The 18,236-nt window shown below is 46.1% G+C and overlaps 1 protein-coding gene across 1 annotated transcript; it reads right to left on the minus strand.

Moving 5' to 3' along the window:
- Positions 1–8,330: 8,330 nt before the first annotated feature.
- Positions 8,331–17,471, minus strand: UTP11 (UTP11 small subunit processome component). The gene is made up of 8 exons (XM_039850964.1): positions 17,301–17,471; positions 14,115–14,176; positions 12,812–12,914; positions 12,338–12,451; positions 11,757–11,850; positions 11,537–11,667; positions 9,555–9,665; positions 8,331–8,594 (listed from the first exon to the last, which is right to left on the minus strand). The coding sequence occupies exons 1-8, from the start codon at positions 17,361–17,363 to the stop codon at positions 8,511–8,513; spliced, it is 762 nt and encodes a 253-aa protein (XP_039706898.1). The 5' UTR covers positions 17,364–17,471; the 3' UTR covers positions 8,331–8,510.
- Between the last annotated feature and the right edge of the window lie 765 nt (positions 17,472–18,236).

Raw genomic sequence — 18,236 nt, forward strand, 5'->3', positions numbered from 1 at the left:
CTTCTTAGAATACTGTCAAGACTGGGAGAGATACCTTGCCAACCCAACCTCCAATAACCCCACTTTAGTCCATGCTCAACTAAGCTGCAACTTCACATCCCAGCTCTACCCTCAGCCCCAGTCTCCATCCCAGCCCCTCTAGCCTCTGTCCTTTCTGCTTCAGTGCTAAGGACTATTCCCATACTCTCTCACCCAGCACCCATTGGGATTAATAGGACTTCATCTGGGGAAGGAGGTTGGGGACAGGGACAAAGGGGAAGGAGGCGGGATTGTTCAGAAATATAACTCCTCGGTCAAACCATTCAAAACTGTTAATTGAGAGACACCTGGAGACTAACTCTGAGGGCACACCTGCTGACCCCTTCTCACCCACAGGCCTCAGCATGCCAGCATCTGGACACCATACCCTCATCTAATCCCAGGTCTGGAAGTTTAACTTCTCTGCACATACTCCCAGGGCCTCCAAGAGGATATAGGGGTGGACTAGCCCTAGTGAAAAAAAAATCATATGGGGCCCCCAACAAAGAACTCATTAAAAATCCTCACGTAATGTTTGTAATGTTATGTGACAAAGTCAGGCTATGAGCTCCCTTTCAAACTGCTGTATCGAGTCATTTGTACCAGCTTTTCCCATCTCAGAGGCCCTGTCCTTCAATCCCCAGGGAAATTTAGGGAAAGATTCTCTTGAGATAACCCCCTTTGCTTTATCACTTTAGCATCTTGGTGAGGAAGAGGAGGAGGGACCAATAAGGATGCCTATGATATATCCCTGTCTCTCTGTATCTTAACCTGCCCTCTGTGTATCCATGTCTGTGTGTGTGTGTGTGTCTGCATACGTGTGCATGCATGTACGTCTTGCTTGCTCACTGAATGGTAATTTTTAGTTAATTCAATTGATTAGAATAATTATACAACCCAAAAAAGTCTTCCTTTTTCCTTCCGACAGTGACACTCTGACCCTGAGGGGCATATGGCTCCAGCCCAAGCAGTAAGATGCTAACCATAGAAGTCACCCCCTCCCACCAGAGGAGGACACAGGTCATAGGACAAGGCAGGGTAGGAGGCACTCTTCTGCTTGTGCACACATGACCACTCCTGCCCATGAACACACACAGACACTCACACATGTACGCTTTAGCCCTACCCTGGTGTTGTCCTCACAATGGGAGAAACGAGATTCACCCCACAAAGGGAGTTTCTTCTCTCACTGTCTTTCATCCTCTGGGTGTCTCCTGTCTCCCATTTACGCAGACAGACATTCTCACACGTAATATACACACACACTGAAGCACAGAGAAAGGAAGAGAACTAAAAGAAGGTAGGTGAAGACAGTGTGTGCGCCCAGAGGGCAGTTCCTAGGGTGGGGGTGGCAGGGTGCCCAGGGCATAGAGTGGGCAGGAGAGCTTCATGGCTTCCTCTCTTCCCTAGCCAGTGACCAAAGGTCAGCCCAGGCAGCTCAGCCACGTGCGGTCCATCCACCCCCATCGGGTCATGTGAGACCAAGACCAAAGCCTCATCAACACACCATTGTCCTCCAGAGCTCAGGCTTATGTTGAAGGGATAAGTCCCCCCAACCCAAGGCTAGTCAGTGCCCCATTCAAAACCTGTCGTCCCAGCTAAGGAGACCCTCTGAGACCTTGAGGATAAGCTGAGCGATACTCAGCTGGATCCTAACCCTCTTTGAGACTTTGCATCCCCTTCTGAGAAATGGGAAGGAGCGACTCTCCACTTGCACCGAGAGCGCCTTTGGTGGGAGCAGGGGGAGGGAAGACCCTCTTTCTCGTGTTCCCTTTCCCAAACGCTCTGGAGGGGGAAGAGAGCAAAGCAGAGAGGGCCGAAGACTTGCCCTGAAGGTCATCGTGCACGTCAGCACTGGGATGGGCCCCAGACCCCCTTGCACCCTGGCTCCCAGCCTGGGCCACAACACAGGCTCCATTGACTCCTGGGCACCCTCTTTCCCAACATGCATGCAAAACTGTGGGCTCGTGGTTCCTGCCCACGGGCCTCTGGCCCTACAGGACCCACCCAGGAAAGGAGCCCAGAGCAGGCTGGCTGGATGGTTGTGGGTGGACACAGTTCCCAAGGGGCTGATGGAAGGAAGGAAAAAGGAAGAGATGGATACTGCACCTACACCAGAATCTTCTGGAGCTGGGCTGAAGGCTCTCACGGCCAATCTCTAGGCCCTGTCCTACCCAAACTGGAGTGGAGTCAAAGATCTTGGGGGCCCAGCTAGGACGGATTCTCTATCCGCGCCACTCCTACCTATCCCTAATCCATTTTTACTTCTTGCAAAAATGGGACACCCACCCCTGCCACTGGGACTGAACATGGGGCAAAGCCAGCCTGACACACCCTCTGTTTCCTACAAGGAATGTCAGGTAGGGAAAGATGGTTGTGTCTGGGGGAGGAGGACTGGAGGACAGCCGGGGCTCCAGTAAGGGGAGGGCTGCCCCAGCAGGATGACAGAGAGATGATTAAACCCACAGAGAAGATTGATAAGGGAGCTAAACAGCTGCAGCTCTGCAAGGTGGGCTGGGGACAAATCTCATCTTGTCCTGGCGGCACTCAGAGCATGGGGGGGGCTGGGCCAGCTCAACTGAGCTCGTGACCTACACAGGCTCCAAGCAGGGGGGAGAGGGACTTCTCCTACCTTCTTCCCCCAAGGCCTACGACAGAGGCTCCCAGAGCCCAGCCCTCATTCCTGCCACCCCAGAGCTCCCTCCCTGCCTGACACTTCTCTGCTCCTGGGCAGTGTGCCCCTTCTCACCGGTGTCCCCTTCACCCACAGCATCTCTGGCGTAGCTCTTGCTCTTGTTATTATTAGATGTGATTTACAGCGGAAACGCTGAGTCAGACAAACCAAGACTCCCCAGACAGAGGCAGTGGGAGAGGAGAGGAAAGTCCAGGGCAGGTGGCCCTCTCTGGGCAGGGTCCTCAGAAGAGAGGGAAGAGATGGGGCTTCAAAATGAGTGGGAGGTTCATCTCCCATTTCTCCTGTCTGCTCCAGGCCCAGGAGCCTCATCGGGGTCTCTTAGACATCTGGAATCCTTTGCTGACCCCCGACCTAGCTTTTCAGCCTAATCCTGTCATTCTCTGATCTTCCTTGGCAAGTCTGAGAGAACAACCCAGGGATCTGGAAGTCTTGAAATCAAGTGGTGCTTTTCCTCATGGGCCATCTCATCATGTCAGGGCTCATAGTTCAAAAGGCAGCCCCTGACTCCCAAAGATGGAGAGAGGCAGGAAAAGTGCATTGCTTGGGGTTTCAGCTCCCACTCTGCAGGCAGAAAACAGAGGTACTGTGCGTCCAAAGGCACAAGAATTCATGGGAAGCACACACACAATCCTGCTCCCACCTTGCTCAGAAGAACTCGGCGGGCAGCTCCGTCTCTGCTCCCTGGGTCTCTGACTCCCTGGCAGGGAGGAACTGGGCATTATTGCCAAAAATAAACGTTCCCTCTCCCGCTCCCTGGCTCCTGGCTCCCGGCTCCCGCTCATTAGGATGCGTGGCGTTTGGCTGCGGTCCCACACCTTGCAGCTCATTATAAATATGCAGTCGCTGCTGGCGCTACCCCAATCATCTCTGCAATCAGAGCTTTTAATTAGGTTAATTAAATTGTATCAAATCTCGCAGGGACGCAGTTCACTGATGCTGATGAGGCAGCCAAAACAGACCCCAGCTCCTCCACTAATGAAGGCCGCTGCCTGCCTGCGCAGTGAGGGAGCCCGAGCGCATAATAAACGGAGCATCCTCTGGGAGGAGCTGCTGCCCAGACCCTGAGCTCCAGGGACCTGGCAGGGGGTCTGCATCAAGCCCACCAGGATCCAGCTGCCGCAGAAACTCCCACCCCTGGGACTATCCCCTTTACTCGAGAACTAACTAGGGCGGCTTCAAAGGCCCAGGCAGGTGGGCAGTGTCAGGGCCCTGAGCACCTGCCAATCCTACACAGCAAACTTAGCTGTGCCCCAAGATCCCCTGACTCTGTCTAGGGTTCCTTCTTTACTTCTCCCCAAGAATGACCCAACAAGGCCAGGTTTCTATCTCCTACACACACACACACACACACACACACACACACACACCCCTGTCACTGCCCTCTGGATTGCCTTATTAGCCAGGGAGGCCAGGCTGAGACTAGAAAGCTCATCCAGCCACTAGAGGCCTAGTCTCCATCTGCCATGGAAGCCATCTGCCCCTGTGGGGAGTTGGGGTGGTTTATCATAATACCAGCCAGTAACAGGAAGGGGTGGTACCCCCATCTCCATGTGCCAGATGGACCCTGCATCTTCCCACCTACCACTCTACCTAAAGAGCCCTCTCCAAGGGAGGCACACTTGCCCCTGACCTCTTGGGATCAAATTAACTAGAGATGTGATACAGTGGCTTCCTTCCCTGGCCACTGCCCATCCTGAGCTGACTGTCCCTGGCCCCTGGCAATCCACTGCTGGACACTGGAGACCATAGGCTCCAGAGCTAGAGCGCCCTGCAAAGGTCATCCCCTGTCTTTAAGCAGGAAGGCAAGTGCTACCACCTCCAAAGGGGCTGTCCCCAAATCGCTTCTCAGCCTGGCTCCAACCCCCTCCTCTTAACCCCCCGGGGACAGGTCTCTGTTGCTGAGCAGCTGCAGAGAGAGAATGGGGAAATTTTCGGTGCTCTCAAGACATGTCGTTTCTGCTGTAGAAGCTGGTTTTCTGGTTTGGAAAGGGTTTTTTTTTTTCCACCCTGTGTGAAAAACCTGAAACCTGAAACCAACCCCCCAACATTTGTCACCTCAGAGCCTTTGGGGTAACTGGGAGAAGGCTGTAAATGAGTCAGGCTGATTCAGAGCAGGGGGCTGCCCAGGTGCCTCCAGGGCACCACGATTTCATTAACACTTATGATCTGAGCATGGCCATCAGGTGACAGACGACAGGAGGAAAGGAAAGGGCTTCCTTCCCACCCTCTTCTTCACCCCAAACACAGCAGTCCCCAGATACACTTCTCTTGCCTGGAAACAACTAGGTCCTTGGCTCTGTTCTGGACCAGTCCTTACTACCACCCACCAAAGCAGGGGGCTCAAGACTGTTCTACTGCCCCGCCTTCAAGCAGTTTACTCCCCTCCCACAAGAGAAGAGACAGCCATTGCCATTAGTAAAGCCATCAAGTGAAGCAGGCAAGACTGGACGGGGAGAACTAAGTACAAACTTCAGTTAGAAGAGATACAGATTAGACAGCACTTCTCAAAAGCAATGATGATAGATCCAGGAATAAGAAACTGAGAGATGGCTTATAGGAAGTCTGAAGAAGCAGTAAAAATTTCATTCCTTTAAACAGTTTGAGAAAGAATAAGCAGAAGCATGATGTGGGCAGCCTTTTGAGCCTCCTAACTCTAAGTGGTAGGCTTGAGAAAGGAAGCTCTGCCTCTTGGAGTTTCATAGCTTCTCTCTGATCCTTCCTGGCACTTTCTGCTGAGACAGACCCATGATGCTAGGTGGGAGCCCTGCCAGCAGAGAGGCCCCGTGACCTGGCTGGCAAGAGACAGAGCACCCTCTGACCCCAGGAGGCAGCTGCACAAGCCCAAGAAACCTGCCAGCTCAGCCCTAAGACAGTATCTCGGGTCCGCCCCCAATTCCTCCAACTCACCTGGAGCTTCGGGCCAAGACTCCCACCCAAGCTTTGGCCCGCCCTTCCCCAAAACCCTGGGCACAGGCTCTGTGAACTGACGCACTGGGAGAGCTTGAGGAGGAAGGGAGGCCAACACCATCCACCCACTTGCCTCACTCTTTCAAGTCCCAACAGGCCCTGGCCTCACCGGCCTCCACAGGTCGGCAGAGCAAGTCTGCATCTGCTGGCTGCCTTCCTTGCCAGAGGATGTGCAGTTCTAACTGTTCCCTCCCCCACAGCCAGCTATAAACAAACACTCAAAACTGCACGTGGGGAGACCCCCACCATGTCTTGATGGAACCACCCTCTGGACAACCTGGGACTCCAAGACATTCTTCTCTCCATGGTCCTCACGAGAAATGGGAAAAAGCCCTTTCCTGCCCAGTACTTGTCTTGGGGTAACCTCAAGCTGGGGAAACAGGAGCAGGAGGAAACCTTTTTTACAAGCCCTCTCCCCATGACATTGAATCCAATAAATAAGTACATATGAAGCACCTACGGAGTACAGGATGCTTCCAACAGAAGCAAAGATTGTTAAGTAGGTGGACACCAGCACCATGGGAACTAACCTCAGCGAAGGGGCAGCAGCTCCACCTACTGGTCCCTTTCCCACCCTGTCGCCAGGAATCAGCTCAGCAAGGAATCAGTTCTCTAAGATTCTCCTCAAGAATAAAGCTAGGGCTTGACATTCTCCTGCTTTGTTCAGAAGAGCCCTAAGCTGTGGCAATGGACCAAGACTGGGCCAGGCTGGTTGGTTCTCTGCTGGGGAGACTGGAGGGTTCCATATCATCCAGGTAGCTGCTTTAGAGACTGGGCTTGTACAAGAGACCTGAACCATACAAGTCCTGACTCACAGAAATGCTCCCTACCCTGGTAGGCTATCCACATTCCCCTTGGCACATCCAGAGCAGGAGGCTGCCAAGAGCCCAAATCACCCTCTGCGCTCAGACACTCTCCCCCAAAGCAATGAGCCAGGAGTCCAATGCTCCACCGAACACCAAAGTTTCAAGGGCCTGGCCTGTTTTCAGGACTCCAGGCTCCATGAGGCTGGAGCCTATGTCTTGGGTTAATCATAAGGGGCAGCCAGTCTCTCCTCTTGGACTCCTCGGGCCTGAGACAGCCCTCAATACGACAGCCACCCCAGACACCTAGCTTTATCCTCTACGGTTCTGCTTACCTCCAGCCTAGAACTTTTGCTACTCCAAAGAGGATGTACCTTCCTGCTGCTTTTGGCCTGTACATGTCTCTTCAGGCATCACTGTGTACCTATTACGTGAGGACTCGTTTAAGTGGAACCACTGCATGTGAAACCCTAGTGGTGTGTCCGTGTATCAGAGGCTACAGAGATGTACACTCACCTGTCCATGAGGCCTAGGTAGTATGTGCCTGTGTAGCTAATAGGAGAGCCTATGAAGTGTGTGTACCTTTGTGTGGGCAGGCACTTAAGGAGAAGGCATTCAACTCCCCACCGTCCCCTACCTTCCTGGCCAGCAGGGACAAGGGATAGTCAGAGCAGCAGTCAAGTTGTTTTGTGAGGAACAGATTGCTGACTGGTCAGCTCACTCCTCTAATGACTATGTGGTGAGTTCCTTCCCTGTCTGGGACTCAAGTGCCCCCAAGCCCGGTGTCCTAAGACTGTCAACATTTACTGAACACCTCCCCAGAAGGGAGTTCACATGCAGACTGGGAAGCTCCTCCTTCCTGAAGGCCAAGCTAGCTTCTATTCCCCGGGCCCTTCTTCCCATTTTCCAAGGACCCCAGATCTGAATCCCACTGGGTACACCATGAAAAAAAAGGCTTTCATTTTAGGCTTTATACAAGAAACTAGCAATCACGAGAACTAAATTTTAACAACTATTTTTTCTCCATCTTTAATATCCATGCACAGCTGTTTCTCTTCTAGGGGACAAAGTTTAAGCAAGTCTTCTGGAACCCTGTTCCTTCGACATTTGCTCTGAACATGCTCAGTCCTGTCCTAAAAGCCTTGAAGAAAGTTGATACTCGGAAAAGTAGGAAGCTGCCACACACACCCCGGGGTCCATATCTCCAGGGTGAAGAAAGGCCTTGGATTCATGAGTTGGCCAGGAGAGCAGAGGGCAGAAACAGAGAGGCAGGTCTGCTCTGACTTGAGCTTCAGTAAAGAAGAGGTGCCCCTGTGGGTTCCCAGTTCCAAGGGTTTCTATCTGTAGCTATAAAGTGTAAGAGAAAAAAATTCCTCCATGGCTAACTTATGAAGCTACGTGAATATCCAACAAATATAGAATAAATGAGGGCAAAATCAGTCTATCCACTGGATAAACATTATACAAACACTGAAATAGTATTTTTTACTGAACATTTTTTAAAATTTAGTGATGTAACAAAATGGAAAAGAGCTCATAATTTAAATGAAAAAACTAAGAGATAAAATTGTTTATTATAATTACAACTACAAAACACAAAAACATATACAAAATCCAGTGCATACCTTTATGAAACAAAAGAAATAAACCAGAATGCTCACAGGACCGTTCAGCCTCACTGTCCTAGCTCCCAGCACTGTAAGTATGCAATAACTATTTGTTGTTCTTGAATAAGCTCTGAGATTAGGGATGAACTCATTTATTTTCCAAATTTGCTGTAATGAGATTACAGAACTTTCATAATGGAAAAAATATAAATATATAAAATTAAGACTGACCACAACATAAACACGGTAAGACAAGGGAAGGGGTTTTAATGTCGTTCACATCAAATGGCAGATCACAATAAATTATGGTTACAAACAAAGAAACCATGTCATTTAGACCAAAGGGACTTGAAATTACTGAGGAGGGAGGGGACATAGAACTCTTTTCATTGTAGAATGACGAGGCTTATCTGTAACACGTCAATGTTTTCGCTGACTTTGAAATTTGTAAATAGCTGGGGAGTTCACTGTTTCTTTCTTCACCTTCACCTTCTGAGTTTTATCCTATAAAAGAGTAAAAAGGTTACTCCAGTAAATTGTACCAGAGGTTTTATAAAATAGGAAAGTTCATAAACTACCTATAAGAAAGCCCCTCGGTGGTTCCATAGAGTAGTGGTTAGCACGTCTGCTTTACACACAGAAGGTCTTGGGTTCGAGTCCCAGCAGAGCCAGGGCCCATACCCCGGGTGCACCAGGCCCCGGGCTTGCCAGGAGCATGTGGGAGGAGACACCCTGGAGGTCCAGCTCTTAAGGGGAGATGGCAACATCCATAGGTCAAGGGGGGAAGGGAGAAGGGATTAAAAAAAAAAAAAGCAAGCCCCTAATTCAGCCCTTTCTCAAAGTACAGGAAAGACAAAGCCCAGTTGCCCTGAGGCATCCCACCCACCTCCCCCATGCCACAAAATCAACTTCTCCCCTGGGCACCTACTAAGGTACTAGAGCGTGTAGAGGTTCTTGGGAAAACTAAAAAAGGTACTCAAGTCATTTCTTTTTTTGTAGGGCTTATTCTCACATGGAACCCCAGTTGAGAAAGGCAGAACTAAAGGATCTGCAAAGCTGAAGAATCTGACATTTAGAGGAATCATAATATGAAAGGGGCATCTTATATTCCTCAGCTGTTATTTAACTACACAATGCTGTCTATTTTTAAACACCAATGAGTGACATGCACTGTTTTGTTAACCTGTTTAAATGTTAAAGATAGCTACTCATAAGCTATAAAGTTCATATGCTACCTGATCCTACCCTTTGCTGTTCCAAAGCACTGACTAATAAGCCTCTTGTTACCTTCTTAATCAAGGAATATTTCAGCGCTGTCAGAGTTACAGACACTGGCTCAAACCACTGCCCCTGAGGAGCAGACATTTTCACTGGGGTTGGTTTACACACAGCTGAAATCCAGTCTCGGTTAAGACCTTTACAAGGGGAAAAAAAAAATGAAGGCCCAAGGCTCTCTCTCCTCACCAGAAGATCTTTGCGTGTTTGAATTTTCTGTGCAATAATGAACAATTCTTTCTCACGTTCAATCCGCTGTGTCAGGCAGTTATACTGCTTTTGCCTTTCTTTAGCTATCCGCTGCAGAAGAAACACACATTTTCAATAAAACATTAAATTAAAATATAAATAAGAAACTATTTCTTAATCCAATCAAGCCCAAATTTATTGATGGTTTATCAACTCCCTCCTTACTCCAGAATCAACATAACGAGACACTAAAATTGTCGGTTTTAAGAACATCACATTCTAGAGCTGAACAGAACCCTGGAGACTTGCCCAGGGACACATGGTTCACCTGGAGCAGAATCAGGACCGTCCTGGGAGTCTCACAGATCTCAGGAATCTTTCCACTACTACACTAAGCTGCTTCAACCCTTGTACGAGTGTCCTGGTTACCTAAGGTGACGCAGGAATGAACCAGTACTGGAAACCCTACACGAAGTGAGTAGAGAAGGGTGCCAGGCAGTGTGCAGCATCTGAGAACCATAGATCTCAGAGAGGAGAAAGGCTTTGTCAGCAGAAGCTGACCTGAAAATTCTCACTGCTGATGACTCCTCAAAGACCAGTGGTCCTTAAATTTGGGAGAATCGTAAACCTCCGAGAAACTGATGAAAGCTTTGGATTCTTTCTTGAAATAAATGTATATGTGTACAAATTTGTAGGGCTTATTCTCCCACAGAACTCCAATTGAGAAAGGAAGAACTACATGATCTAAATTTGTACAAACATATATACCTATTTGCTTAAAATTTCAGTGTGTCAAAGAGGGCATTCATAGACTTCCTAAAGTCCATTCATGAACTTCCCGTCCCCTCTAAATTAGACTGAAAATTCCTTTGTGATTCACCCACCAGCAGTCCCTTAATAAAAATAATTTTGCTTTAAAGAAAACAACCAAAAGAAATAACACAGACAAAAATGGCAAGATTCAAACCTTCCCAGCTTCTCAAAAGATAAATTGGTGAAGTATTCTACAGAGTTTGAAATACTAATCTCTTTAGGGACTACCACAATTCTTGAGAAGTATCAGTGACGCAGCTAATTGAAAATACAACTAATTGACAAACAGGGTTATCACGAGAAAACTAGTCAACTGGCTTCTCAGCTGGAAGTGTTATCTACATAAAGGGGAATATTACGAGGCCTCACACTTAAACAATTCCCCGATTCTAGCATAGTCTCCCAGCAGTGGTTTCAGACAGCTTTTGTTTTCACTTTATTGCACAGACTGTCAAATTTATGGCACTACCCAATATAGTCAAACTAATTAGGGGTATTTATATTACTAAAGCAAGTTTAGCTGCCTCTGAGCTAGAGAAACTGCTGTGAAATTAAACATTGGAAGCAAAGCTGATGCGGTGTAAATGATTCAAATCAAAACAGAACAGCTGTCTGACTGAAACACATTGACAGCATTTTTTTAAATGAATCAGTCAGAAGTGAGAGTTCAACTCCAGAAGGCTTTGAGAAAAAGCATATCTTCTGTACCAACCCAGCTACAGTGATGGAAACCAACATAAGGAAAAGTCAAAACAAAATTTTGGTTACAAATGCATAACATTAAAGAATTTTTGATATGTGTATTCACTGCTAAAGGTTCGATATCGAAGTATACTAAATCCTTTCATCTTCAGTGCCCCCCCTTTCTCTGCACTTTAAAACTGTTGGCATCTGTTACAAGCATTATAAACACAAAGCCCAGGGTCAGAGGTGGGATTCAAATGCAGATCAAAAGGCCAAAACCTAAGCTGCTAATAACCACTATGTCACCCTTCCTCCAATCTTAGAAACCAAAGAATGCTCCTCCACTCTCATGCCCATCATCGAACCCTCCTACTTTTCTAAGGGAACTCAACGTGTTTGCACAAATAATTATATTAAATGCAATGACCAAAAAAGGAATCTAGATTCTCCTAAACTCAGACCTAAAGAAAAATGGAGACTATTACCTTAAGTTGAGTCTGATGGGTAACTCCTTTCACTTTCTCCTTCTGCAAGGTCTCTATCGTGGGTCTATTAAAGACTCTGTCCACGAGTTCCGGGGCTGTTCGCAGGTGAGTTGCAACATCAAACTGTTCAACTAAAAGTCAAAACAAACCTTAAGGCACTGTCTCTAACATCAGACAACACAATGCTAGACTGTCCCAGGAACCTGCAAACATTTCATACCTTCCTTTTTAGTGTCGAAAAAGAACACATGCTTATTCTGTTGCTTCCCCTGGAAATCCAGCAGATGGAGCTCTGATTTTAGTCTTTCAATTTTCTACAACACAAAATATGGTCTCATTTTATTTTGGGTTCGTCTAAGGTATCAGAAATGAATTTGCAAAAGTTTAAACCATTTCACATAATTATCACCAGGCAGTAAAGAATTTGCCCCATTCTTTTAAAAGAAAGGACCACTAAAACTTATCGAGCACCAACCACATGTCAGGTACGGGGCTACGCATTCCCCAAAACTCATTTAATCCTTACAACAATCCTATGAGAAGTGAGGAAAGCGCTTCAGAGAGGTTAATCTGACCATAATCTTGTGTCTAATAAATGGCAGAGCAAGAATTCAAACCTGTCTGTCTCATTCCAAAAACTGAACTTTCCATTCTACCATACTTCTTAGTCATTTTCACAATTAAGCATACTTCGAAGACTATAATACCAGAAGAAATCAACTTATAACTTTAAATTGATATTTATATTTCTCTTCTGAACCAACAAAAATATACATCAGAACAAAGAGTTTCAGTTGTTACCTTAGCTTCTGCAACCCTTTTCATTTCTATATATTTGACATCCTGAGTTCTCATCAGTTTCAGCTGTTCTGGAGTTACTTCTTCCTTAATATCCTTAATAACATGAACTCCATCCTAAAATCCAAATTTAAAAGATACATTTCCTATTAGATGAAAATCATTACTAAGTTGTTGGCAAAGTTCATCGCTGGAACAAAGAACACCAAATGCTATACGCAGCAGCAATTCAATGCTCTAGGCGCCTAAGGCACATGGTCAATTTAGCACGTCCAGTCGTCCCCTTTAAGAACAGCTCCAGGCATAAGACAACTCAGAGTTGGGGCAGAAATGCATGCTGCTCATGCAGGGACAGTTTTGCCTCGGACACTGACCTGGACCAACTGGAGAAGGGCTGAGTAAGAGCCAAGATTCCTTCTCTCCATTTTCCTTACTGAGTTGGAGCTCAAAACACCAACTGATCCATTAGTGACCCACCTGGAGTTTAACCCGAGTCATTTTATAGTAGAATTCATCTGGATTTTTTTCAAGAGCTTTCTTCCGGAGAGCTCTGAGGTATTCTTGCTTTTTCCGGTAGTCACTAAAAGGGAGGTTAAACAAGGTTCGTAGTGAAAAAGGTTTTTAAAAACCCACAATGAGCAAACTACAAGCATCTCTCAAGTTCATACAAAATGAAACAAAAAATGCCAAAGCAATGACTACATTTGATCCCTATGCCACTATCACTGATGTTGAGCTCCTCTCTGTAGGTCCCCCTCCTATCCCAATCTTACCTGAAATTAACCATCCACGTCTCACATATCTCTTAGTACCATTTATATCATAACACAGAGAGACAAAACAAAGCACAAATTAAAACTCCTTAGACAGGGTTCTGATGCAAGCCTGGGTGCCAAGTGACCAAATAAGAAACTACACACTGCAGTATAGCACAATGACTGGAATCGTGACTCTGGAGCCAGACTGTCTGGGTTCAAACCTTGGCTCTACCACTTCCAGTTGGGTAATCTTAGACAAACTACTCTGTATTCCAATTTAATCTGTAAAATGGATATGATAATAATAGTATCACAGAAGGTTGTTAGGAAGAAAAAAATGAGTGTAAAAATTATAATTCTCCTAGAACTCTGCTTGGCCCAATGATAGCACTTGGTTATTACTATTCCCCTTAAGAAACTCTGAGACCAAGAGAGAGCAATCCATCGCCCACCATCTGTACCAGGAGCACAAAAAGGACCTCAGCTGACATGTATGGCTAACAAAAAATTATAAAGTATTCTGCAAATAAAGTGCTAAAGAAGAAGAAGAATGGGGATAATTGTTATATAAAATGTTTTCAGAGTTCATTATCACCCACGCTCAGTCTCATGAATCCATCTTTCACATCTCTTCATTCCATACCACACACATGGTGATGTAAAATTCCAACAGCTGGAATTTTAGATTATATCTTGCACTTCAAGAAAAGGAAGAGGAAAAAACTCAATTTTTGGCACCAACACCAAGGCAGGGGCAAATCAAAGCCACTATGAGAAAACAATCTGGAGCAACATAATTAAAAAAAAATTCACAATGCAACTACAGTTAAATAAATAATGCTCTGCCTAAACAAAGAGAGAAATTTAGGGTCACAGACAAGTATCTGACAGGCTGCCAGAGCTTTGGCCATTTTATCAATGGCACGAAATTATCCCCTGTTGGACACTCAAGCATTTCAAATGCAGTACAGGGAGGTTGTAAGCTTTCTTGGCAGCACCTCTACCAGAAAGACTGAACTCACTTTGCACGAAGTTTGTAGTCTTTCTTTTTTTCCAGCAGGCCCAGATGTTTTCGAAAGCCGGGCTAGAAGACAAAAGAAAAAAAAGTGTTAAGTTTCTTCAGCAAACACATACTCAGCTCAACATAACACCTGACTAGAACAAACGTCTCTGGGGTGCTCAGTAAATCCCTGTCCTTGGAGCCAACTCACTACCCTGTTCTCTCCCCACCCCCAACTGCGCTCTGCCCAAGGATGAGAAAGACCATGCAGGCGCCAGAAAGGTCACAAGCACTGCCATAGTAGGTTTCTTGGCCTATTAAGGACAGAGAGAGGCAACAATGACTCTGCACTAAGCAAGCAGTTGCCAGTTGTACTAAAATTACTACAGACTTAATCCAAGGGTTTATAAAATACTATGAAGGGAATACATAGTAACAAGGAGGCAACTGTGGTAAGGAAGCTAAATTTAGAGTCAAGAGACCTGGGTTCAAATCCAAGCTTTACCTCTTAACAGTCTGTGACCTTGGGCAAGTCACTTAACTTCTCTGAGCTGCTGTTTCCTGCCTATAAAATGAGAATTACAGTACCTACTTGTCATGGTTATCATGAAGATTAAATGAGCCTCTATAAATGGCAGTGCCTACACATGGCTTAGCACATAGCAGGTGCCCAGCATATGTTTGCTGTTATTATTGTATCTTTGATACGAAGTATGAGATAAAACCAAGTATGACAGAAAATACTTTCTCCGACACAGAACTTGGATAGCACAGAAGGTACAAGGATTACGTCTTGGTATTTTCGTTCTACAAGCTGCCATTTGGTGAACGGTTCATATATGTCAGGGTCTGTGCTAGATGCTTTGCCTACATCATCACAACAGGCCACATTTATTAAGCTCTTACTCTGTTACAAAGCAGTCTAACCTCATTACACACAATCTCATTTAATCCCCACAACAATCATGTAAAGTAGGTAAAGAAAACAAAGAATTGGTTATCCCAATTTTCCAAAGGGAAATGAGGTTTAGAGAATGACTTGCCCAAGAGCACAGAACTAGTACATAGCAAAGCTAGAACTAGATAGAACCCATTGTATTTGGGGCCACAGTCTGTGCTCTTCCCACACCCCACTAGACTGCATCCTCTTCTGCTCTGAATAATCTCAACTTTTAAGGAAGTACATACACTCCTCTACTGTTTAAACTTGTATAACAATTTGGGTGGGTTTTTAACAGTGACCCTTGAAGTGATAGAATAAATAAGTCGATATATACATTAACACTCAAACTTCTGGTCATTTTTATTTTAATCATAGCACACAAAGGGAGACTGACAGAGAGTGGAAAAAGAAAATTCAAAGGTCAAAAGAGCAGCACCATGAGGCAGAAATCTTGAAAGCTGTCATGTCCACTTGAATATGCACCGGCATTATAGAAAAAAAACCTGGCATTGCATCTGAAAGAGTTCGATAATTACACATGATCCCTCCACACAAAATATCTTCAATAGCGTCCCCACTGCTTCAGTGAAGGATCTATAGGATAAAACCCAAACTTTACAGAAATCAGGAGTGCTTTGTGTTTATCCACCTTTCCAACATGACCTTCTCCGCACCTCTCCCCAAGACCTTATATTCCTAATCAGACATGGCCATGTCATGCTCATAGCCAGCCTTCTCTGCCAATCCAAATCAATTACTTACAACTGTGATTTTGGACACACTATTCGATCTCTTTAAACATCAGATTCCTCATTTGTAAAGAATGAAGGTAACACCCACCTCACAGAAATGCTGTAAGATTATATGAAATAAACCTTGTACAGCCTATTGGGAAGTACCCTAGCATAGAGTCAGGGCTCAAAAAGTGACAGTTGTTATCATTGCCTTCCAAGTCCAACAAATTTCACGATGATGCTTCATATCTACTCTTCCCACTCGAATGCCTCATTTGGCATTTTTTATGTGCTACCTCTTACAAAGTTGCCTTTTGATTCATCTTTTAGTAGCCTCTGGATTTAAAATACTTGGTCTGAGTCCTGGCTTTGCCGCTTACCAGCTCTCTGTCTTTGAGCAAATTACTTATCTGAACTTTAGTTCTCCCATTTGCAAATGTGAGAAAATAATAGTACCTACTTCCACACACTGTTCAGAGTTAAGAGATAATGAGAGGAAAGCTTTTTGTAATTTATCTGGCTCTGGCACACAGTAAGCACTTCTAGCTATTATTACTTTTAATTTGGTCTACACATAGGTCCAAACAAAGTGGCATATTACACAATTGCTCCTGGCGCACCACGATGCACACAGCAAATGAACAACAAATGTCTGATAAATAATATTAAGCAGGAAGACTAAACTGTGGTTAAGAGGCTTTAGTTCCATCCCATCAGTTGGCGACACAACTTAAGACACATCTTCTCCCTCTCTTCCCCATCTGTAAAATGGAGTTGGACCAGATATCTCTAAGGGCCTTTCTGGATTGGATATTTTGAGATTCCCGAGAGCAGTGGAATAAATTGATTCTACATATATTAAACGAATTTCTATTCAACCTCTCCACACAGATACATCCTCCACAGAAGTCCTACAACTGTTTATTCTCCCTGAATTCGGTGTTGGCGACTGGAAAAGTCACTTTAGCTCTCTGGACCTGTTTTCTCGTCTGTATAATGGGGATGGAAAACACCGAAAAACATTACAGAGTGAGACAAAAACAAAAAGCGTACGTGGCAGATCTTCATGGACCACAAAGCCCACGGCGATGATATCCTATCAATAACACCAATCTCTTTGGTCACAACCCCCATATGCAGCGAGCAGAGCTGAGCACCTTTAGATGTGGCTGCCAGTTCCAGCCCGCGCACGTACTGGCTGTGTGAGCTTTGATCTCAACTTCCTCAGAAAAGGTCAAGCACTTGGCACACACAGTACCTCATTTAATTACCTCACTGAAACCTTGCAAGATAGCTCTGATTACCCCCCAAGAAATGGGGAGCGGCCCCTGCTCTTCCCAGGGAGAATGATAACCCCTTCGCTTCGCGGAGCCGTGAAGCTCCGCCCCAGCCACGCCAGCATCTTTAGCATAGACTTATATTTACTTACACCCGAATGCTACGTACAGAAGAGAGCAGGACCCGCGGCGGAGAGGGGGTTGGGGCGAGAGAAGCACATGGGCCAGCGTTCGTGGAGCTTGTGCGGTCCTACCTGGCTTCGCTCTCGGTGTTCCCGCTGTCGGGACTTGGCCGCCTTCCGAAAAGCCGCCGACATATCTGCCCACGCCTGGGAAAGCTCAATAGACAACGCTGGCGCCGTACCACCTCAGACGCCGAATCCACAGACCCCACCGGAAACAGGCCGAGCTTCCAGAGGCTTAGAACCGCCCAGTTCCTCTCCGCAGCCTATGCAGGGGCCTGCTTTTCCGGAAATACGTGTTCTAACAAAGACGTCCATCACTGGCTCCTTCTGGGAAGTGTAGTTCCCTAAGTCCAGTCTCTTGACTCTACAAAAGCCAGTTCTTATTCGCCCACGTGTACCGAAACCTCTCTCGCCTTCGCGCTCGGCTCCGCGTTGGCACCTGGGAACACATGGCTGCTACTGCCCTCCGCTGAGCTAGGAGTGGAGTGTGCGCATGCGCGGTCACCTACGGCGCTGCTCCACTTGCCGTCTTTGTGCGGTGCGTTTAAAGCTGGGAACTCTGTTAATTTTACTGTGTACCAGAAAAGAGTACTCTATAGCGAGACAACAGACCTTAAAACCATGTCTGGCTTTGCAGTTTGACTTTTGACAGGCCACTTGACTTTAATGTGCATCATTTTTCTCATCCATAAAACAAGAATATTAATAGCATGCTCTGCTTGCCTCTTAAGGTCCTCGAGGGGTTCTCAGTTGAATGGAGGAATCATATTGTGGTAGTAGTTATAAAGTTCTGAGAATTACACCCTCAAGGGAACGGCTGGCTGACAGAACCAGTATCAGATGAAGAACAATGTAAATCATTAGGACCATAAACCATGGAAATGTGTTCTGATCCTAACTGCTACCAGCCAAGGCAAAATTAGCTTCACTCAACCTTGGTCTCCCCATCTGTAAAATGGAGGTGATAATACTATACCCACAGAATTGTTGTGAGGATTAAATGAA

The sequence above is a fragment of the Pteropus medius genome, unplaced genomic scaffold, assembly GCF_902729225.1.
Source record: "Pteropus medius unplaced genomic scaffold, Ma_sr-lr_union100, whole genome shotgun sequence".
Classification (NCBI taxonomy): Eukaryota; Metazoa; Chordata; class Mammalia; order Chiroptera; family Pteropodidae; genus Pteropus; species Pteropus medius.